General features: G+C 35.5%; 1 protein-coding gene across 1 annotated transcript in view; it reads right to left on the bottom strand.

Annotated features, from left to right (window-relative positions):
- STXBP5L (syntaxin binding protein 5L) overlaps window positions 1–25,595 on the bottom strand; it is a 421,799-nt gene that overhangs the window by 259,289 nt on the left and 136,915 nt on the right. The window contains 2 exon segments of the mRNA XM_043992879.1: window positions 14,439–14,539; window positions 16,790–16,871. Of these exon segments, the coding sequence (XP_043848814.1) occupies window positions 14,439–14,539; window positions 16,790–16,871 (183 nt within the window).

Here is a 25,595-nt window from a genome sequence, read left to right as displayed (position 1 = left end):
CAAATGGCTATAACTAGTTCAAACCTAAGTTGAATTCAGTTGAAATGGAGGGAAGATTACAAAAAATTATGAGGCACAGTGGGGGATATGGCGCAGAGGACTGTCAGAATAATGGTGGCATGGTGGGGAAGGGACCAAGAGGAAATGTTGCCCCAGAACACAGTCCAGCCATGGGTACAATGGGAAGGAAGGCGGTATATCAGGAGATAGTGTCCTTCTCAGATTCAGTGATACTAGGTCACCTCCAGAGTCCTAGCCCTTAGTCTCCAGGGAGAAGTGAATCATAACAACAGAACCCAGATGATGGGATGAGGGAACTGTATCTCCAAGGGACCTTAAGGCTAGGCATGGAGATGTCAGTCAAACCCCAGGACAAAGCCATGTTTTCTTGTATTAGTTATTACCCTGCTTACTTAGACCCTAATGTTGTACTATATTAGTTTAGGGTGAAATCTTTTTTAAATCATTACCCAAGTCCCAGTTTCTTCATCTGTAAAATGGATAGTAACAGCTACCTCACAGAGTTGTTGTAAGGATCAAATGAAATAATGTATGGAAAATGTTCTTTAAACCTTAAGTCACCAGGTAAATTCATGATATTATTATTATGATGATTATTAGTATTGATTGAATTAATTCCTGAAACCCATTATCCCCTATGATATGCCTAGAACTTGCAAATTATCAGAAAAGCTAAAAGTATCAATACCAGATGACATCATGACACAGATTACAACTGAATACCAAATTTATTCATAATTAAATTCTTTGCACCCCATTATATGATTGCAAATAGCCAAATGAGTTGAAGCAATGGATGGTTGTATGATTGGCCCTGACTATACACTCATTCTGGTTGATTCACTAAGCAGTTCCTTTTTTCTAAGCTGAGTTATCAAGTATATTCACCTAATGACTCTGGATCCTACATCCATGACTTGTAAAGCATTGCTAACAGATAAGTGCTTCCAGAATCAATTAACAGTCTAATCATCCATGACCAAAGTAGAAGGATCTTTCATGTTTCAAGGCCTTATCACCCTGGTTAGAACATTCTAAAATAGATGACTCAACTTGTTGGCCAATTATTAGTGTTCCTATCACTTTAACCATTAAGAAGGTACTCAGGTTAATTACAGTAACCAAGGTGAGATGGTTTAATACATGTTTGACTTTTTAAGTTCCAACATGTTTCAATCCCAGACCAGCCAACCTATTTCCTTTAGCTATGGTCCATGGGGATGCCATATTTTAGCTGTCTAATCCAAGAACAATTCTGTGATTTCAAATTGAAAATGTGATGTGATATAGTGCATAGAATTCTGGAATGCAGGATGACCTGGGTCCTTTCTCTGATACAAACTGGCTTGTGAAACCCTGGGCAAGGTACTTAGCCTCTCTGCAGGCCAGGCCACTCTCTAAAACTCTGAATTTCAGAGTAGATGGATTGGTATGGGAAGTTTTCTCACTAGGAATTCCCTACATCAAAGAAATCAGAGTCTGTTCTAAAACAAAATGAAAGTCCATTTCCCCTAACTGTTGGAAGGACCAAGTAAGATAATGCCCCAAAACTGTTTTAAGTCTTGAGTATAGAAATTTAACAAAACCCACCAAAACAAACACTAAGCTGAAATGTAATTCCAAACAAAGCTGCACAAAAACAGAAGGAAGAAACAGAGGACATCTATAAGAAAAAAATCCATTGTTACTGCTTGCTACTTCTTACTTAGTGACAGCCAAAATGAATAGCTAAAAGAAAAATAGACCAAATACAGAGGTACAAGAAAATCCACTTTAATTTCATTTCCTACCTTAATTAACCAGTGCTTGGAAGATGAGAGAAAATCTGGCTAAATTTGGTTTACTGTTGATGGTTAGGAAACAAGCTAACATCAGTCATTGTGGTCATTTGAAGGTCTTATCATTTATCAAAATTATTTATTTTTTTAAAGTTTTCATTGGGATATTTAGTTTCATGATCCACTGTAACCCTGAATCTCATTCATTAATCAATTCATCAATTCATCAACAAGCATTTATTGTCCGCTATGTTCAAGGCACTGTGCCAAGCACTGAGAATACAAAGACAAGAGTTAAAGTCCGTGCCCTCAAGAGAATTATATTCTAACAGGAAAGACAACATATGTTTATTCACATACATACCAATCTTCATTTACAGAATATATACAAAATGAATACAAGGTAGTTTAAAGACAGAAAGCATTAACAACTAGGGCATTTTAGGAAAGGCTTCATGCAGAATGTGGTGCCTGGGATGAGTTTTGAAGGAAACCAGGGATTACAAGAGGCTAAGGTAAGTCTGAAGAATTTTCCAGGCATAAAGGACAGCTGCTACAAAGACATGGAGATAAAAATGTGTGAGGAATAGCAAGTAGGTTGGCACGGCTGGACCACAGAGTACGTGGAGGGAAATAATGTATAAGAAGACTGAAAAGGAGAAAAGGAAGCCACATAGTGAAGATTCTTAAGTGCCAGACAGAGGAGTTTATATTTAACGGTAGATGTAATAGGCATTACTGGGGTTTATTTAGTAATGGAGGGACATGTTGAGGCCTACTTTTTAAGAAAGTCAATTTGGTGACTATAAGGAAAATGGATTAGAATGGGAAGAAGATTTGAGGCATGAATACCAAGAATAGCATGAATACCAAGAAGGCTAGACTATTCCATGTGAGAGGCCATGAAGACCTAAAACTAAGCTGTTGGCTACATGAGTGGAGAGAAGATCTAAGTAAGAGATGCTATGGAAATAGAAGTGTCATTTAGCCTCATGCAAATATATCATAAGATAATGTATATGGATACATTTGCAAACTTTAAAGTGCTGTGTAATTGTCAGTTATTATAATTACCATCTTACTCTTATGGTCTTTTTTAAGGGGTTCAAATAGAAAGAGCCCAGGGACAAGTTGATATCCTGCTGTTAGTCTTTTATATTTAATGTTCTATGGACTATTATACAGAAGTATCAAATGACTGCTTCTGTAGTTAAATAAAAGTATTAGGATTTAAGCTCATCCTTTTTAGGCTTACTGAAAACATCCATAGTACCAACAAGTCAACAGAAAAGATCCTATTCCCAGATGATTTTATTTCCTTTGCTAGGTTTCTATGCTCGTTTTCTTCCTCCTGCTCCACCTTCTCCTCCTCATCACCTTGATCATCCTCATCCTGTTCTCATAGACTTCAATAAGGTTCAGGTAGAAACAATACTGAGTTCAGTTATCATTCTGCTTCTGCTCTTCTTTTTCAGAGCGTCCCAAAAATCCAAGTGCAGCTTTAAGATCTTCACCCTAATCCTACACTATTAAAGCTTAAAACTGCACTCAGACTTTTGGGATATCCTGCACTTAATGTTCTACAGATTACTTGCATAAATCGATAACATAACTGCTTTTTATAGTTCAAGTCTTACAACATAAGTTCCTTCGCCACAAACACACGAAAGGGATCATTGGCACACTTTTATTTTCATAACATCTCTCACTGAAATATTCTCTCCGCTCATCTAGAAAATAACCATCATTTATCCCATTATTACCTCTCAGTTGGGCTAGTCTACATTTCTCATTGGTATCCATGCCTCAACTTTCTTTCCATTCTAAGCCACCTTCCTCCTTACAATCACCAAATTGATTTTCCTAAAAAGTAGGTCTCTCCATGTTCCCCCACTATTAAATAAACTCCAGTAGCTCCTTATTAGCAGACAGGACAACTGAGGTTATATGCAATCCATCCTACATCCTCTTTCCAACTGGATTTTGATCTCCCCTGGCAGGTGTCAGCTTTTATTCCAGGTAGTTTGGAGATCAGAATTATCTGGTGTGACAATATCTATTTTAAGACATTGCTCTTAAATTTTTAATGGATTAATGTTCTGTCTGGGTGAGTGTGGGCAGGGACTGGGAATGGTCTGGTTCCAGTGCAGTTTATAAGCTGAATTATTCCAGATATTTTCAGGTCTATCTTGGTAATAGGGACACTGGTCATCTGTCTGCCCATGAAAGCCTGAAAGCTTCTTATATATAATTCTAACCAGCAGGTCATGTCTTTCTAAGGACTCAATAGATGGTTTGTTTGTTTGTTTACAGACCGTACTCCTTGTGTTGCACAATTTCTGCCATTTTCTTGCATAATCCACATTAAGTCTTGGTTCATTAAAGATAAACCTGAAATTTCTGGTATTTTTTTGTTTTGTTTTGTTTTGTTTTATACCAATCATTTCTCTGTGTGTATGAACTGTTTGGAGATATATACATGTATACATATACATACATACATATATATGTCCAAACATAGTTATATGGGGTTTATATTAATATATTATTATATTACACACACATACACACATATATATATACTTATGCACATGTATGTATAATACATATATAATACCTATACATAGTATATATACATGGCGTATACATGTATAAAATATACAATTTTATGTAAGACATTCTAAAATAGCTAATGGAAAGTTATGGTTTTTAGGGAGGCGGAGCCAAGATGATGGAGATAAGCCAGCAAATTGCCTGAGCTCTCCTTCGGTTCCCTGAAAAAGAACATTAAATCAAGCCTCTAAATGGATTCTGAAACTACAGAACCTACAAAAAGACAGAGAGATACAATCTTCCTACTTGAGATAATTTAGAAGACATCAGAAAAGGTTGATCTCACTCAGGCAAAAGGGGAGCACAGTGCAGCTCAGCACAGCACAGCACAGCGCAGCATGGAGAGGGTCTGAGTAAGTCAGCAGGAAGTTCTTGGCCACAGCACAGCAACTGAGGCCCCTTGATCCTGGCTCAACAAGCTGGTGGTGCAGCAGGCCAGTTGTGAGATCCACCAGCACCAGATGAGAGGGCAGGCTGCCAGCTGGAGGGCCACCCACGGGACAGGCACTACTGGGCCGGGCCATCCCAGTGCCTGGAGCAAGCCATAGAGGCTTCAGAGTAGAAAGCCAGTGACACAGCCCCTATGCCCCAGCACAAGAAGCTTGAAACAGTGACCTTGTCAGTGATCCTTGTGCCCCAGGAGCAGACCTCAACTTGAAAAAAATAAGCTACAATATAAATAAGAAACAGAAGAGGGCTCTTGCCATTGAGAGCTCCTGTGTTGACAGGGAAGAGCTAAACACAAACTCAGATGAGGACAATACTCTCAAATTGCCTACATGTGAAGACTCAAGAGGAAAGATGAATTAGTCTCAAGACCAAAAAGCTTTCTTGGAAGAACTTAAAAAAGTTTTTTAAAATAAATTGAGAGAAATGGGGAGAGAAATGAAAGCAACACAAGAAAATTATGAAAAAAAGGAACAACAGCATTGAAAAGGTAGCACAAAGATTGACTGAAGAAAACAATTCCTTAAAAAATTCATTTTGCCAAGAAAAGGAGGTGCAAAAGCTTACTGAAGAAAACAATGCCTTAAAAATTTGAATTGGACAGATGGAAGTTAATGACTCCATGAGACTCCAGGAATCAGTCAAATAGAATCAAAAGAATGAAAAAATAGAAGAAAATGTGAAATACCTCCTTGGAAAGTTATGGTTTTTAGATAACTACAGGTGATGGTGAAGGGAAAAAGGATACTCACACACGCAGACACATATATGGATATACAAATATATATCCCCACTACTTTGCCCATAGAATACTGCCTTGTAACAAAAAGAAACATTTAAACAAAACTAACCTACACAGCTACCATGTTGTTGTTCAGTTGTTTCAGTCACGTACAGCTCTTTATAACTCCATTTGGGGTTTTCTTGGAAAAGCTACTGGAGTAGTTTGTCATTTCCTTCTCTAACTCATTTTACAAATGAAAAACTGAGGGTTAGGTGACTTACCTAAGGTCACACAGCCAGTAAGTGTCTGAGACCAAATTCGAACTCACAAAAATGAGTCTTCCTGACTTCAGAATTCTATGCCACCAACCACCATACCTGATGTATCATTCAGCAGCTCTATTTTTCCACCTCTCTAATAAGAGATATTGAATATTATATTTCTTCTAAGTTCAGTTGCATTTTGATACTCTTTTTGATTAAATCATTGTAGTAACTGTGTATAGTGACTTTCTGGTTCTGCTTTCTTTGTTCTGTGTCAAGTCATACAAATATTTCCAAGTTTCTCTGAATCTACTTATGTATTGTTTCTGATGGCACAATAATATTCCATTAGATTCATGTATCATAATTCATTCATTTTCTATTCAATGAAAAACCACTTTGCTTTCAGTTGTTACTATAAATGAATGAATGAATAAAAATATTTATTATGTACTTACAGTGTACAAAGCATTCAGTGTGAAGTGCCAAGAATAAAAAGAGAAAAGTCTAACAATTCTTGCTCTCAAGGATGCAAGGATGTCGTAGTCTAATGAGGGAGATAGAAGACTTCATGTGAAAGTCAAATAGAAGGGATCCATTAGTCCTTTCGTATACTAGCAAAGCAGGTGGTTAAACATCTTTTTAAATATCATTTATTTTTGTTAAAATCACATCCATTGGCCATTTCATGGCCATGGGCTTTGGTAATGAGAACTTTGTTTTTTGGTTCTTTAGTAGCTGTGGCTGATAAAAAAGCAAGGTCTACAGTAGCACCTGCAAAGGAAGCCTGCCAAGTCTCAGTCCCTCAAGAGATGCTCTTCTGAGGGATGCCTACAGAGGCAGACTGGAAGCAAGGCCAGTGGTCTGAGGGCCCTGATCTTCTTAGAGATCTTGGGCACAGTTTTCTGAATAGTTTCCATGGGAGACTGAAGGAAGTAGAGGTTGAAGTGGCAGTGGTGGCACCTGACATATTAGGACACGTTTTTACTACAGGCTTTGCCTGGCCTGTAGATAGTACTATAAACATTCTAGTAAAAATTAGGTTTCTTGGGGGGCAGCTAGGTGGTGCAGTGGATAGAAGACCAGCTCTGGAGTCAGGAGAACCTGAGTTCAAATCCAGTTTCAGACACTTGACATTTACTGGCTGTGTGACCTTGGGCAAGTCACTTAACCCTCATTGCCCAACACGCAAATTTTTTTTAATTAAAAAAATTAAAAATTAGGTTTCTCTTGATGTCAATAGCATTTCTGAGGTACCTGCCTAGTACTGTAATCGCCAAGTAAAAGGGTATGAACAGTTTGGTGATTTTTCTCTGATAATTACAAATTGTTCTCAAGAACAGCTGCATCATTTCACAGTTCCACCACCAAGGGCATACTAGGTCTTTCTTCACATGAGTGCTTGCAATGCTCACTTTTTTTAAATCTCCTCTGCCAATTTGATGGGCATAAGGTAAAACCTTTAAACAAACTTATTTTAAATTTCACTTACTATTAGTGATTTGAAATATTTTTGTATGGTTGTTTATAATTCTTCTTTTGGAAACTCTATGTTCTTATCCTTTGACCACTTATCTATTACTTCTCTATCTATCTTGGATAACAGGCTTTTATATGAGATGTTGGAAGCAAAGACTTTTTCCCACTCAAAAGTTTCTCTTGGGGGCAAGTAGGTGGCGCAGTGCATAAAGCACCAGCCCTGGATTCAGGAGTACCTGAGTTCAAATCCAGCCTCAGACATTTCACACTTATAGCTGTGTGACCCTAGACAAGTCCACTGCCCCACAAAAAAACAAAAACAAAAACCCAACCCTCCATTGCCCCACACAAAAAAAGTTTCTCTTAGTGGCACTTATTTTGTTCATATAAAACCTTTTTAATTTTGTGTAATTAAAATGGATTTTTGTCATTTGCAATAATTTCTATCCACTGCTTGATTGCAAACCCACCTCTAGCCATAGTTCTGAAGTGAGTAATTTAAAATTCTAAATGTGGTTTCTAATCTGTTCCCCCAGTTTTGGGGGAAACTGACTAAAATCACTGATAAAACAAGTTTAGATTTTTAAGGGTTTATTGAAATATAGAAAGAGAAAGATTGAGAACAGAATTCTTACAACCTCACAATCCTATCTTTCCTCAGCTCCTCTCTGTCTTTCCCTGCCGTCACCACCAAGTTAGGAACCAAAAAGACAGTGCTCTTCACACAGGCTCCCCTTTCCTCTTTCCTGTCCCCTCCCAGAATGGGGAGGTTCTTCAAACTGGTTGGTTGATTGGGCCGGAAGTTCAAAGTTTTTTTAGATTCTGAGAACCATGCTTTCTTAAGTACTCTCAAGTACCAGCCAGATGTGCTTAGAATCTACTCAACTACTAATCCAGTCAAATCAACCAGTAAGCCACTCAGGTGGGCTCCTGAGTATCTGCCAAATCTCATCTATCACATTCCATTATCTTGACAGAAGCATAGCTCTATTCTATTTTTATTACCTTATTCTATTTTTAAAAAATGATATGAACTCTTACATTTAGTTACTGTGGAAGCATATTTAAAAACTCCTATTTAGTTTGGCTGAAAATATTAAGAAATAAATATTTCTCCAGTCTAAAGTCCTTTCTAGACTCTCCCCTCTTTCTATCAGGTCTAACTAACCTTTTTCTCTTAGAAGAAGGTAAAAAAGGTCAAGAACAAAAAGCCAAAGCTCTGGGAAATGGAGTAAGGATGGTGAACAAACTTAGAACTAGAAATCTCCCTTGATGTTTCTGCTGCTCAGGCAGGCTTAGCTTCAACAAAAGCAGGTTGTGATGTCATGTCCTTTGGATTATTTGAGTCAACTGAAGTATGGTACCTGGGCTCTACAGGTGATGATCCTCTGATCACTACTCTCTCTATATAGTAGAATAATCTCTGAACAAAACTGGAGACCTCAAGCTTTCAAGTACTATAAGTCTTGGATCACTGCATCACCAAGGTGCATAGAATAGCTGAAGCTGATTTCCTAGGGCTCTATGGTAATAATCTGAGTTTTTCTGCATCTTTCAGTGGCTACTTCTACAATGTTTCTATGGCATATGCTAGGCTTCCTCCCAAGGTAGACATGACCAACTGAAAATAATTATAATTGTTTATAGAGGCTCCCTTCAGGCTATACTTGAATAAAAGCCTGTCTCATGGCTCAAACCCATTCCTCTGTTGACACTGAGTCAATGACTAAAAAGGAGAGTCCCTCCCTTTCCAGTTGTCTCCTCAAACCTTACACAGTCCATCCTTCCTCAATAAGGGACCTTAAGTCATGTTTAGCAAGTCCTGGCTATAAGTAGAGGGTATAGAAACTGATTCCCAACTTTTCCCTCTTCCAGGTAGCTATGTCATCCAAATACATTGTAAAATACACATTTTATGGGGCATGGCTGCTTTCGTGATGGCATTTACTCACAATACAAATTATACAATGCTCCTCTAGGCTCATGAGTACTTGGAATAATGGTGTCTCAACTCAGCCACAACTGATATATATATATATAACTTAGGACTGGATCAAAATGTGGAGAATAAGAGAAGTGCTAGAAGGCTGAGCAGATGAACCAATATTAGATGTTCAAAAAATGAAAAAGAAAAAGTTGAATCTGGAAAATATATACTGGTAAAATTGACATTTTTCCCTGGCAAATTCTAGAACAGATTGTTAAACAGATGGTTTGTGAATACTTAGAAAAGAAAGTAGTGAATCACTAGAACCCAAAATGGATTCACCAACAATAGACATATCCTATTTTCTTGTTAACAGTTACTAGACTGGTAAGTCAGAAGAATGCTGTAGACATAATATTCTGGATTTCGACAGAGCATTTGATAGCATATTTTATGCTACCCTTATGTATAAGATGGAAACATGTAGGCTAGAAGATGGAATGATTAGGTGGATTAATGGTTGTTAGAATAAGCTTACATAGAGATTATTCAATAGTGAGTATAATCCTAGAGTGACCAATAATAGTGGCACAGCAAAGTTATGTCTCTGGGTCTTGACTTATTCAACATTTTTATCAATGATTTGTTTGTTGAATTGTTGGATCAAATTGGGGTGTAGAAGATGTGCTTATCATTTTTGGCTGATAAAAAGCTAGGATTTAAAGCTAATAAATGAATGACAGAAGCAAGATTCACAAATATATCTGTAAACTGAAATGACGGGTTTAAACCGACAAGACAATTTAATGGGATTAAATGTAAATTCCTTGACTCAAGTTAAAAATAGCAATAGCACAAATATGAAATGATGGACATTCTAAGATTAAAAAATCCTCTGTTTGGTAAAAATTCATATTATTTGAGATACCAGCTCTATCACCAGTTTTTCATCCTAGTAAACAGATTATTGCAATGTGTTAGACCCATAGGGTTTTATTATTATTATAAATGAATAAAGACCATATTCATTGCTGTTCTAAAAATAAAATCATAACCATTCAAATTCACAAAGCACCTTTTCCCAAAGGAATTGAAAGCATTTTACATAGAATCATCATAATTTTCTCCCTTCAGCTCCACAGGACACTACAACATGCTCTCCAGCCCAGGAAAGGCAGAGAATTCTTCCCCTAATAATTCTGTAGGGAAGGAGATGAGTGCTCCATCCCCATCTCAATTCACAGAGGGCATCCCTCTGTGGTTTTAAGAATTGGGTTGAACATCCCATTACTTCTCACACTGTGAAGTGAATAGGAGAGGAGATTATTACATCCATGTTGCAGATGGAGAACTTCAGGCATAAACATGTCCATGGTCACACAGTAAATCAGGGTAGAGGTGGATGAAATTAAAACTTTTTGATTCATAGCCCAACCATCAATATTTAGTCAGAGAGTTTTGAAAATTAAATTTTTCACATTCCATCCAGACGTGGGACATAGTGTAGAGAGAAATGGAGGATTACTTTAGAGGCACTCTTGCTTGTAATGATTATTATAATGAAATAGAAAAAGCCTGCATAATAGCAACATTGCAATCATTGCATTTGTTTATATTGCACAGTAGTAATGAGAAAGCAAGAGAAAACAGAAATCTGTGAACCACACGACCACCAAAGGTCCTTTCCTATGGAATTATGATAATCAAATTTTTGTTAAGCACAGCCTATATACCAAGAGTATTAAACACTTTGTTGGGGTAGAGAAGGGAGGCACAAGAGAAACAGGAACAGAGTTCCTGCCCTTAAAGAATTTATCGACTAGTTTGGGAGAGAGAATTAAAAACAAAAAGAGAAAAATACAATATGACAAATAATTCCCAAACCAGGAGTTCTTAACTTGGGGTTTACACACTTGGTTTTTTAAAGATATTTTGATAACTGTGTGTCCATATATACACATATGGTTTCCTTTGTAATTCAACATATTTTATTTTATGAATTTAAAAACATTATTCTGTGATGGGTACCATAGACTTCATAAGCCTGCCAAAAACGTCCATTACACAAAAAAGGTTAAGAACCCTTTTCCTGGGGCAGCTAGGTGGCGCAGTGGACAAAGCACTGGCCCTGGATTCAGGAGGACCTGAGTTCAATTCTAGCCTCAGACACTTGACACTTACTAGCTGTGTGACCCGGGGCAAGTCACTTAACCCTCATTACACCACACAAAAAACAAACAAAAGAATGAAAGAACCCTTTTCCTAAACTATGTGGTAGAAACTATAAAAATTCTACCAGTTTACATAAGTTCTCAGAAAAAGAAAAGGGGCACGGGGAGGAGGGGGTTGGAGAGGATTCAAAAAATGTGCAATTTGATCATAGCTTTAAAGAATTAATAAAATTTAAAGAGGCAGTGAGGAGGAGAGAAGGGATTTCAAGTAGGAAGAAAAACATGCAATACTATATGCAACAATATAATGAGCACACCAACTTAGCTAAAGAAGAAGATATGTGTTGAAAAGTGATTGAAAATACTATTAAATATATGCCACCTTGAGCCTAGCATAGTTGTGCGATTAGTTTTTAAAAAACCAACAATACAGAGTGAAATGGTATATTTTACCTACATTAAATTATTAGCCAAAATGGGAAAAAATTGCAACCATTTCTATTATTTTCCATCTTCATTATCAGCAACAGTAGATCCTACACATTTGGACACTAAAATCTTAAATTCTGTTGGCATTTAAGAAAATGAAGTCAGGGAAAACAGTAGGACCACACCAAGCATAAACAAAAGAAGTCTATGCTGGAGGCATTACAATCTTTAAATAATTGAGTGATGATTTTTGAGATATATGGAAAAGGAAAAGATACCAAAAGATTGGAAAAAAATCACTGACCGTCTATGAGTTTTTAAGGTGATCAAGAGAACATGAGTAACTACCAGACAACCTACTTTTTTGTCTCCATAAAAGTTTTTTGAGAATGAGATACTCATATATCTTTGATGAAAATATGAGAAGGAATAAAGTAGGCTTTGTAAATGGTTTTCTACAGTAAACTACATCTCTGCTGTCACAGAACTGCCTGAAGGACATAAAGAACACAAGATTATACCTACTGTGTTTACTGTATATTGATGGTTTTTTAGGGACTTCACTCTGAAGAGCAAATGATAGCCTTAAGACTATGCTAAAAAATGGCATCTTCTTGTGTATATCAAGATCATGTGATATTCCTTGCTAAATGCAAACAGATATTTTTTCAACAATCTGATGATGAACAACAAAAGCCTAAGCAATAAAACAGGCAAGCTAGTCATAAGTATTCTCTACACTCATAAAGAATGTTCTACACAAAACCCAAAAAGAAAAGAGATGCCCTAGAGATAGTGAAGTTCTACATGTGTTCGTGTTTTGGGGACTAGTACTAATTGTATGAGCCCAAGGACACTATAGGGTCCACCAATAACTCCAAAAACACTGGCCTGAGAATCTACAGCAATTTTTCTGACTATGACACACAGTGGGATGAATGGTCTACTAAATTAAATTAGTACATACACACACTTTTATAGATAGATTATAGATGTAGACATAGAGATAGATATCAATATTGGTATTTGCATGGGTAGAGGACATTGAGCTTGGTCCAGATTTTTTTTTTCGGTAGGGCAATGAGGGTTAAGTGACTTGCCTAGGGTCACACAGCTAGTGTCAAGTGTCTGAAGCCAGATTTGAACTCAAGTCCTTTTGAATCCAGAGCCGGTGCTTTACCCACTGTGCCACCTAGCTGCCCCCTTGGTCCAGATTTTAATAGGAGGAAGACAGTGGAATAGACTGCATTTGAGAAACTGTATAACACATTCAATGAACTTGGCACAAAAACCTATCTTTTTTATAAATATTCTTTCAGTGGTGCTATAGGTCTGTGAATCATGGAATATCACAATCTCTGAAGAATTAAAATTTTAGGTGACTCAAAAGACAAAGACAAAGACAAAGACAAAGACAAAGACAAAGACAAAGACAAATCCCTGGGGCACTTCCCTGGAGTCTCTCCACTGGGACATTGACTCATTAATGCCTACTCTGCAGATGCGATCATTCAACTACATTTATATCCATCTAACTATACCATTAGGGCAGCTGGGTAGCTCAGTGGATAGAGTGCCATCCTTGGAGTCAGAAGGACCTGAATTCAAACCTGGCATCAGACATTTATTAGCTGTCTAACCCTTGGAAAGTCACTTAACCCTGTTTGGCTCAGTTTCCTCTTCTGTAAAATAAGCTGAAGAAGGAAATGGCAAACCACTCCAGTATCTTTGCCAAGGAAACCCCAAATGGTGTCACCAAAAACTGGGCACAACTAATGAACAAAACAACAACAAACTATACCATCTAGCCCACAAAAAGCAGGTTGTTTGTCTCTTGACAGATATAACAGAATTAAAGATACTGCCTAGGTATTTCCTATGATGAAATAAAGTCTATCACTTTCATGATGATGATAGTGACAATTATAGTTCACATTTATATGTTACTTTCTAATTTTAAAATTGCCTTTCTCACTACTCTACAAAGTAAAGAGTACAAAAGCAATAACATTACCTCCACATGAAATAAGAGGATTGTGGAAGGTAATTGGCTTGCCCAAGGTCACAAAGTATATCAAAATGAGCCAAGACTCAAGCCCAATTGTTTGCTTCAAGACCAGAATTTTTTGAGTGTGTCCTTCTAACTCTCCATTTCCCAGATGATTTCCATAATCAAAGGGTTCTCAAAACAGGATGATTTCTAGCACTGCCAAGTGACAGCACAGAATCATGGAAAGAACTCTAGAATAATATTCAAGAGATCTGAGTTCAAATTCCCCCTTTAGAATTCCTTATATATCATTTTAGAGAGTTAGTAATCTCATATATTTTATAATGTTGAGTTCTAGTGGCAAGCCCCTCTGTATACCTACAGAGGAGTGGGGCATCTCTGTGGAGGATTTTCAAAAAGACATGGACAACAAAGTTACACAGGATAATAGGGAATAGATGAACTAAGATATGTTCCACTGAAGGGGGTACTCACATTTCCTTTTTTAGAAGACCCATAAAAACAATGACCTGAAATTTGCTCATAAAATAATTTCTGATATGGATTAATAACTGAAATTGCTCATGTATCCTTACCGTTCTCGGTTAAATTTAAGAGAATGTAGTATGGCTGGCCGTTTTTGCCTAAGGTTCCATAAATGAAGTGTTTCATCTGAGCTTGCACTGACCAAAGCACCCTGAATCAAAAAAAAAAGATGCAAAATAATGGTGAATAATCAACTAACATTTAGGGCTCATCAAGCAACACAAACTACCAGATGATTCACTGAATTTTTCATTTTTCAGTCACTAATGTCATTCTGCCAACATAGTTTCTAACACATAGGGAACAAGATAAAAATAAAATTAATTATGATAATTATTAACAGTAATAATAGTTGAAATTTATGTAGTGCTTTAATGTTTTCAAAGTACTTTACATAAACCATTTCATTTGGTCCTGAAGTTAAATACAGATATTATTCCCATTTTATAGTTGAGGAACCTAAGACTCAGAAAGATATTTGCCCAGGGTCACATAGTACCAAAGGTAGAATTTGAACCCTGGTATCTAGTCTGGAGATTTTTCTATTGTTTCAAATTAATGTACAAATAACAAAGGTAGCAGAGTTGCTTTATTCTGCACTGCTTGAACTATATCCAGAATATTACATTCAGCTCTGGAAGGCAACATTTGAAGAGGGTCACTGACAAGTCAGAATGGTCCTGCTTTATTGCAATTAAGCATGGAGGGTAAAGCTGAGATTCTGATAAATAAACCACACCAGTGATTGTGCAGTAGATAAGACTGATTGTATCTCCCAACAAACTGACAAGAAGTCAGTTTAAACTCAACTAAGACCAGGCACTAATAAACAGGAGGAAAAAAGGCTGCAACCTTATTTCTGTTTAGATCCTTGCTGAGTATAATGATACATGTTTATAATCCCTGTTCCTGGGGACGCTGAGGCTGGTGTTCACTTGATATCAGGAGTGGGGCTAAAGATGTTTGGTGTCCATGCTAAGTCTGGCACCAATATGGTGAATCTGTGGGGAGTGGGGGAAGAAGAGGTGCATATCATGTGTCCCACTTGTGCCCTCTAGAGTTACAAAAATCTGCTTCATCCATTTTGTACATGACAACCTTTCAAATACTCAAAGACAGTTATGATAGCACTCTTGTCTTCTCAGGACTAAGTATCCCTACTTCCTTCAACTGTTGATGTTTCTGAAATCCCCCATCATCCTGGCTTATCTTCCTTAAACATTATTTTTTTTTCTCTTCATCCATTTAGGCTTTAATTACATCTTGGCTATGTTTATTCAGCCCTTCCCAGATTGAAAAAAAAATATTTTTCACATAATATAATAAACATAGGAAAATATTCTCTCCTGAGTTTTTTTCTGTCATCTAATAATGTACCTTTTATACAAGTTGCCTGCAAAACAATAGGTTTATCCTTTTCTTCTTCTGGAAAAGGGATAGGCACATATGTGTGAAAATATACATATATGCACAAATCGGATTATACACAGAAATGCAAAGACATATGAAATGAACATTGAGCATGCCCAAGAAGGCACTCAATAACCCATCACTTTTCCCCATGGCACAGGACTTCAACTACTAGGTTCCCATTGCAGCATGACAAATTTTCAAGGTGCTATCAAGTAACATAGATGAGTGAGTCAAGACTTGCTGATCTTAGTCACACTTCTGTATCTGACTAGTTATATGACCTTAGTCAGGACCTAATTGACTCTCAATTTCCTTAGGCAATTGAAGAGATGATCTCTAAAAATCACTTCCAGATATAAAATTATATGACCAGATGTCTTATCACTTCAAGTTGCCCTAGTTGACCCTAGAACAACCCTAAGGGGCCCCATCTTAATTAGGAAGTGCTTGGGAAAGTCAGGGATTTGTTTCCTGTCTGGCACTGGTTTAGCAATACTAACCTATACCCATTAACAAAGGGACATTCAATTTTTATGATATGTATGGAAATATAAACATTGAGATACACAGATTCAGAAACACATGGATATATAGACTAAAAAGAGGGAAGCAATGGAAATTGAAAGAGTAATTGATTTCTTAGGTAGATAAGGGATTAAACAGTCTAAGAAAATATGAGAATTATTTGACAAATTACCAGTAGGTAAGAGAAAAAAAGTGAACAAACTCCAACATAAATACTTTCTATGTATACTGCTTAAATACCTACATCTAAACATTAGGCTAAATATTCAACAATGAAAACATCAGTTACTTAGATCCTATTTCTCTTAAAGTATAAAAGGATAATTAATTAATACAAAGTTACCTTCTTTATGCACAATACACATTCCTGAAAATGTTATGTAAAGTTTTTTTAATCCATTTAAAATTAACTAGATAATGTAAATTTAGACAAAATATGTACTTACTGTCAACAAATCCTTACCTCATTGATTAAGAACTGAAGTTGCAGTACTGCTGCACCACTTTCATGTTGGCAATAACAATCAACACCAGGCCTGCCCAATCTGTTATAGTCAAAGTTAAGGATTCTGAAAATTTTTATCAGCAAGATCAGCAAAAATGAGAAAACAATCTATCCAGTAATTAATTTCTGTTTTTAAAATATTATAATTTTTATTAAAAACAGAGTAAAACACCGACTTTCATTTATTCTATTAACTACACACATGATTTGAACTAACAATAATGAAAGATTTGAGTATCACAGGCTCAGACTGCTGCAGTTTTCTTTTAGTGAATTTCTTCTTAAAATATTTCAGTTTATCCTGGCAACCTATAATAAATTTCAATTTAAGATCCATATCGGGGTAAAGAAGATGCAATTAGAATTTAAATGAAAGGGGCATCTAGGTAGCATAGTGGATAGAGTACTGGCCCTGAATTCAGGAGGACCTAAATTCAAATCCGGTCTCAGACATTTGACACTCCCTAGTTGTGTGACCCTGGGCAAATCACTTAATCCTCACTGCCCTGCAAAAAAAAAAAAAAAAAAAGGAATGAATACCAATTTCAGAAAACAAAACTGAACTTCCCCTATATGAACTTCCAAAGAAAAATTTAAAAGCAAACAAGACTGTATGGATTTACAAGTGAATCAAACATTCAAAGAACACTAAGTTTTAATATTACATAAACTGTTTGCAAAAACAGGAAAGGGGATCCTTAGCTGTGTGACCATGGGCAAGTCACTTACGCCCCATTGCCCTGCGCCACCCCCCAAAAAAGAAAAAAGAATGAAAAGGGATCCTACCAAATCCTTTCTATGGTACTGTCTTAACACCTAAACCAGGAAGAAACAAATAAGAGAAAGAAAACTACAGAAAAAAACCACTAATGAATGCTGATGAAAAAAATATTTAAATAAAGTTTTAATGAAGAGGCTACAGAGAAGATCAGGAGGGAGGAAATACACAGTTAGTAACCATAACTGTGAATGTGAATGTGATGAATTCCCCTATAAAATGGAGACTGAACCAGAATCCTACAATATGTTGTTTACAAGAAACACATTTTAAGTAGAGAGATACACATGGAGTTTTAACGATAAAAGGCCGCAGCAGAATGTATTATGTGTCAGCTGAAGTTAAAACAAAAAACAATAAAAAGCAGGGTTAGCAATCCTTATCTCAGACAAAGCAAAAGCAAAAATAGGCCTAATTAAAAGAGATAAGGAAGGAAACTACATCTTGCTAAAAGGTACCATAGACAATGAAGTAATATCAGTATTAAATATATATGCACAAAGTGGTACAACATCAAATCCTTAGAGAAGAAGTTAAGTGAGCTACAGGAAGAAATAGTGAAACTATATTAGTGGACGATCTCAACAGCCCCCTCTCAGAACTAGATAAATCTAATCATAAAATTAATAAGAAAGAATTTAAAAAGGTAAATAGAATTTTAGAAAAATTAAATATGAAAGACTTCTGGAAAAAAATTGAATGGGGATAAAAAGGAATATACTTTTTTCTCAGTGGTACATGGCACCTAGACAAAAACTGACCATGTATTAGGGCACATAAATGTCAGTCAAATACAGAAAGGCAGAAAAAGCAAATGCATCCTTTTCAGATTATAATGCAATAAAAATAATTTGTAATAAAGGACCATGGAAAGATAGACCCAAAAACTGATTGGAAACTAAATTATCTCATCTTAAAGAATGAGAGTGTCAAACAACAAATCATAGAAACAATCAATACTTTCATTAAAGAGAAGGGTAATAATGAGGCAACATACCAAAACTTATTGGATGCAGCCAAAGAAGTTCTTTGGAGAGATTCTATATCTCTAAATGCCTACATGAATTAAATAGAGAGAGAGGAAACCAATGAATTGTGCATGTAACTAAAAAAGGTAGAAAAATAACAAATTTGAAATCCCCTAATTAAATACCAAATTGGGAAGTCTGAAAAATCAAAGAAGAGATTAATAAAATTGAAAGTAAGCAAACTATAGAATTAATAAAACTAAGGGCTGGTTTTATGAAAATACCATAAAAATAGATAAACCTTTGGTTAATTAATTAATTTTTTTTTGTGGGGCAATGAGGGTTAAGTGACTTGCCCAGGGTCACACAGCTAGTAAGTGTCAAGGGTCTGAGGCCAAATTTGAACTCAGGTCCTCCTGAATCCAGGGCCGGTGCTTTATCCACTGTGCCACCTAGGTGCCTCCTAGTTAATTTAATTTTTAACAGAAGAAAACCAAATTACCAGCATCAAAAATGAAAAAGGTGAATTCACCATGAATGAAGAGGAAATTAAAGCAATAATTAGGAGCTATTTTGTCCTAGTATATGTCAATAAATTTGACAATCTAAATTAAATGGCTGTATATTTACAAAAATATAAATTGCCCATATTAAAAGAGGAGGAAATAAAATCTTTAAATAAGCCCATTTTGGAAAAAAATTGAATAAACCATCAATCAATTCTCTAAGAAAAAATCTGCAGGGCTGAATGGGTTTACAGGTGAATTCTACCAAACTTATAGAGAACAATTAATTCTAACACTATACAAACTATTTGGGAAAATAGGTGAAGAAGGAATTCTACCAAATTCCTTTTATGAGACAAATATGGTTCTGATGCCTAAACCAGGAAGAACAAAAACAGAGAAAGAAAATTATAGACCAATCTCCCTAATGAATATTCATGCAAAAATTCTAAACAGAATATTAGCAAAGAAATCACAGCAATTTATCACCAGGATAATATACTCTGACCAGGTGGTATTTTTTTGTTTTGTTTTTGTGGGGCAATGGGGGTTAAGCAACTTGCCCAGGGTCACACAGCTATTGAGTGTCAAGTGTCTGAGGCCAGATTTGAACTCAGGTCCTCCTGAATCCAGGGCCAATGTTTTATCTACTGCACCACCTAGCTGCCCCCGACCAGGTGGTATTTATACCAGGAATACAGTACTGGTTCAATATTAGGAAAACTATCAACATAATCAACCACATCAATAACAAAACAAACTGAAATCATATGATTATCTCAGTAGATGCAGAGAAAGCTTTTGACAAAATGCAACACCCATTCCTATTAAAAACACTAGAGAGTATAGAAATAAATGGAGCTTTCCTTAAGATGATAAACAGAACCTATCTGAAACCATCGGAAGGCATTATATGTAATGGGGATAAATTAGAAGCATTCCATTATCACCACTATTATCCAATATTATACTAGAAATGTTAGCCTTAACAATAAGAGAAGAAAAAGAAAGTGAAGGAATTAGGATAGGCATAGAAGAAACAAAACTACCACTCTTTGCAGATGATATGATGGTAACTTAGAGAATCCTCAAGAATCAACTAAAAAACTACTTGAAACAATTAACAGCTTTAGCAAAGGTACAGGATATAAAATAAACCCACATAATTTCATCAGCATTTCTATATGTGACCAAGAAAGTGCAGCAGCAAGAAATAAAGAAATTCCACTTAAAAATAAGTGTGGATAACATAAAATATTTGGGATTCTACCTGCCAAGGCAAAACCAGGAACTATATGAACACAATTACAAAATACTTTTCACACAAGAAAATCGGATCTAAACAAAGGGGGAACTATCAATTGCTCATGAGTAGGCTGAACTAAATAATAATAATAATAAAAATGAAATTCTACCTAAATTAATTTACTTGTTCAGTGCCATACCAATCAAACCACCAAAAATTATTTCATGGAGCTAGAAAAAATAATAACAAAATCATTCTGGAAGAACAAAAGGGCAAGAATATCAAGGGAATTAATGAAAAAAAGTGCAAAGGAAGATGGCATAGCTGTACCAGATCTAAAACTATTTATGAAGTGAAACCATCAAAACTATTTGGTACTGGCTAAGAAATAGAGTGGTGGATCAGTAGAATAAGTTAGGTGCACAAAATATTAGCAGATGAATATAGCAATTTCCTGTTTGATAAACACAAAGACTCTAGTCTCCAGGGTAAGAACTCAATATTTGACAAAAACTGCTAGGAAAACTAAAAAATAGAATGGCAGAAACAAGGCATAAACCAACAGCTTATTCCATATACCAAAGTGAAGTTAAAATAAGTACATGATCTGGACATAACGAGTGATACCATAGGCAAATTAGAAAAGGAAAGAATAATTTACTAGATAGAGAAAATTATGAAATCCAAAATGGATCATTTTGATTACATTAAATAACAAAGTTTTTGCACAAAAAAACCCAATGCAACCAATATTAAAAGGAAAGTAGAAAGCTGGGAAACAATTTTGACAGCCAGTATTTCTGTTAAAGGTCTCATTTCTAAAATATATAGAGAACTGAATCAAATATATAAGAATACATGTAATATATAATATATCACTCCTCAATTGAGAAATGGTCAAAGGATATGAACAGTCAGTTTTCAGCCATATAAAAATGTTCTTAATCATTACTGATTAAATAAATGCAAGTTAAAAGTACTCTGATGTACCACCTCACACCTATCCAATTGGCTAATATGACAAAAAAGGAAAATAATAAATGTTGGGGGAAATGTGGGAAACTGGAACACTAATGCATTGTTGGTGGAGCTATGTGGAACCACCCAAAGAGCTATAAAATTGTGCATACCCTTTTACCCAGCAATACCACTACTATCACTATATCCCAAAGAAATCATAAAAAGGGAAAAGGACCCAAATGTACAAAAATATTTATAGCTGTTCTTTTTGTTGTGGCAAAGAACTGGAAATTGATGAAAAGCTAAATAATTGGGGTATATTAATGTAATTGAATATTGCCCCACCAAAAAAGTACAAGAAGTAACAACATTCCTTTAAAGACAAACAACTTTTAAAGGCTTAAAAACTTTGGTCAACACAATGACCAATCCCAACTTGAGAGGCTTGATAAAGGATGCCTCCTCACAGAAGGGTGATGGACTCGATGAAAAATGAGACCTATGTGTAAAACAACTAGAAAGTACTTCTTTGTTAAGAAGTTAGGGGACTCATTCCCCATACAAGAATTGCAATGTGCCCATAAAGAGTTCAAACATTTTTATATCAGCAACCATAAGAATTTCCAAGAGCACTGGATTTGGAGACAAAGAGTCCGGGTTCAAATCTTAGTTCTAAATTGTCTGCTCATTGGCATGTGACTGCCTCTGACTTTCTTATATGCAAGATCAGAGCCTTGATGAAATAATTTCTATTATCCCTTCCAATTCTAGGCCTATGGTGTCATAATGATACTAAATAAGAAAATAGTAAGCCTATTTATTTGTTAAGCAACCATCCTATAAGGGGCTAGCCTAACTATTCAGAGACTGAATCTAGAAAGAAATTTATATGTGGAAAACAGTATGGCATTGTTACTTAGTAGTATTCTAGAAACAATCAATTTTTCTATACCTTAATAAAAAGTCCTGTTGTCAGTGATGACAAAATTTTATAATCTGTTCTACTATGTCAGTCACTTAAATAGACCATGCAAATTTACTAATGCATTTTAAAATAAAAATGAATTTACAATTGGATATAAGACCCATGTCCTCACTACATAAGTCACCACAATCCCAAAAGACTTGAGTAGAATCAACTAAATACAGAAAAATTATGATAAAATATAGTTTTTGTAGAGGCTTTTAAAATATAATTTCAGGATCTTTAAAGCAATTTTACAAAGCAGCAATTTATTAATCAATGTAATTTCTATTTTCAAGTGTTAACAATTTGTGCTTAATGCTTTTAAATGGTGGCATGCAGTCTCTATAATTATTTTAAAGAAATATTCATGTGGATATTAAGGTATAAGAGTTCTCTTCCATGGAAAAGCCTATAATTTATCTTTCAACTCTTTGGATAAGTTCTCCTAGGTATATAAAAGTTTAGCAGTTTAACTCCTAAGTTGAGGAGTGATAATTAAAGAGCTGTTAGTACACGAAGTAGATACATTTTTCTGTGATAAGAATTAAACTTAATGAACATAGACAAAATTAATTTACTGTCAGCCTGATTTTCCAATTTCTATGTCAAAAGATATTTCTGTTAGGAAATAAGTTTCCTATAAATCTATGTGGGAATGGGATAAAATGGGATAATTTGTCTTTTCCATGACAAGAGCAATTGTGGACACGTATTATCCCACCCTGGGGACCTATATGGACTGAATAAAAATGGTAAAGTCAGCTTCCCACAGAACTGAAAGGAATTAATTTACCCATCATAACTATATATGATACATCTTAACTTTATATAACCTATATTATTATTACCTGTTTATCAGTGTTTCTCAAGCTTTTCTCTCAGTGACCCACCCTCCTTCACAAAAACATAAGAATCCAAAAAGAACATTTAGATGCTTCTTCACATATGGATAGATAGATAGAGGTCAGAGTAAGAGACCTGGTAACAAAATGCAAAAGTCATTTCCAGACAGAGTACTCTCCTCTGCTTTCACTAAATTTCTTATCACCTAAAAATTTTTATGGTGTTTTATCTCTATAATGCATATATATATATATATATGCATATAATTGATTCCTTCAATACCTCTTCTCAATCACAAATCTTCTGGAAGATCACACTTTCAGAGGCAAACAATGGCTAAGGGCCGACTCCAACCAGCTATTTGTTTTTTAGGAGCTGCAGCCAAGAATGGTTTGTACATTTTTAAATAAATAAAATTTTATTTTAAAAATGTAGAACCCATCCTGTGACAGCATTTCTGAGTAAGTTTGAATCTAGTTACTCTATAATCTCTGACATCCCTTCTAGCTCTGAAATCTAATAATGGTCTATGTGCTGATGAAGGTTCAGAGAAGACTGAGACAATGAGGGCTGAAACAGTCAGGACAAATTTCAGGAAGGAGGCTAGGCAGTAGAAGAAAACAATTCTTTAAAACCCTTCTAGAGTAGTAGGTAAGATACTTCATTCCAAATACATCAAAGATCTCTAATTCTGTTGGTGCATTTTAAATATTATTACAAAATACTGCCCAGAAAGAATGATCTATATAGTCAAATCAACACAACTTTAAAACTGCTAAGAATATGCACCAAGTTCCTGCTAAAGTATAAAAGCAGTGCTTACTTTTCTATTACTAAGCTTAAAAAACCTGTATTATCTATTGTGCTGTAAGAAATGATGAGCAGGAAGAGTTCAGAGAAACCTGGAGGGTCTTACGTGAGCTGATGATGAGTGAGATGAGCAGAACCAGAAGAACATTGTACACAGTATCATCAACATTGAGTGTTGACCTACTGTGATGGACTATAGTCTTCTCACCAATGCAATGGTACAAAAGAGTTCCAGGGAACTCATGATAGAAGAGGATCTCCAAATCCAAGAAAAAAAAGAAAGAAAGAACTGTGGAGTATAGATGCTGATTGAACCATATTATTTCTTTTGTTTTGGGTGCTGTTGGGTTTTTTTTTTCTTTCTATTTTGAGGTTTTGCATCACTGCTCTGATTCCTTCTCTTGTAACAGGATTAATGCAGAAATAGGATTAATGTTATTATGTGTATATATATGTGTGTGTGTATATATATATATATATCTATATGTATATGTATAGAGATATATAGATATAACCTATATCAGATTACCTGCTGTCTAGGGGAGGGGGGAGGGAGGGGTGGGAGGGAGAAAAATCTGAAATTGCAAAGCATGTATAAACAAAAGTTGAGAACTATCTTTACATGTAATGGAAAAAATAAAATACCTCATACATTAAAAAAAATTAAAAAAAAATAAAAAAATTAAAAAAACCTGTATTATGTACAGTTAAGCTGCTTAGCATCTGCTTAATTTTTAGAGTAAAGTATGCTGTACCTTTTAATGTTTTTTTTCATTTCTAAAAATAAGCCCATAAACATTATGTCCTGAGGACTTTCATTTATTATACATTTTCACCAAAACCAAGCAAGCAAATTTCTTGTGGTTATTCTACCCATCCCTTAAATAAAAGCCTAGGAAATCAGAACAAATGGCAACATTTTCAGAATATCAGATAAAATGAAAGACAAAAAGGTTTTTTTTTTTTTAATAAAGGACATGCAATCTTTAACTGTACCTCATTCCAAGAAAATTCAGCAGGCTTTCTGCTTAGAATTTAGAAGAAAAATGTTGACTTAATTTCTTTACCAACAGTGCTGAGGTCACTACTGAGGCTTGTATGAAATGGTTTCAAACCCAAACCAATATAACCACCCCCAGCAAAAAACTTTCTCTAAATAAAAACCAACTATGATTGAGCTTTCTTTTAACTCATAACCAAACATATCTTGGATAATGTTATTACTTGAAATTCCCTGAATTCCCTTCTCTGATTATCCTTCCCTCCCCAATCCATCCACTTTATCCCACTCCCTCATTTCAACTGAATCTGTTCTTCACTCTCATCATGGTGGGAATTCACAGTTTGACGAGGGCACAGTTGATTCAGAAGGAAGCTTATAGGATACCTCCCAAGACTATGCCAGCCTAAAAGCACCAGGCAAGAATGGGGAGCATAAACAGCTTCAGTAAGAGACTGGAACATTAGAAAATCATTTTGAGTAAGGCAAGTTAACTCCTGGGAACAATCTATATTTTTTTATTTAGTACAGAATTTCTTAAGCCTAAATCCTTGCTCCATCAGTCAGTCCTTTTATTATTAATCTCAGCCTCATGGATTTGGGCCCTTGGCAGACACCTGGATAGAAATCCAGCTTTCCTTTTTGAGTTTATGTTTATTCCCCTCCAAATTCCAAACCCACCTCTT

Source organism: Dromiciops gliroides, chromosome 3 (genome assembly GCF_019393635.1).
Source record: "Dromiciops gliroides isolate mDroGli1 chromosome 3, mDroGli1.pri, whole genome shotgun sequence".
Classification (NCBI taxonomy): Eukaryota; Metazoa; Chordata; class Mammalia; order Microbiotheria; family Microbiotheriidae; genus Dromiciops; species Dromiciops gliroides.
The sequence above is the reverse complement of the archived record's forward strand: the minus strand, read 5'-3'. Positions and strand labels throughout refer to the sequence as shown.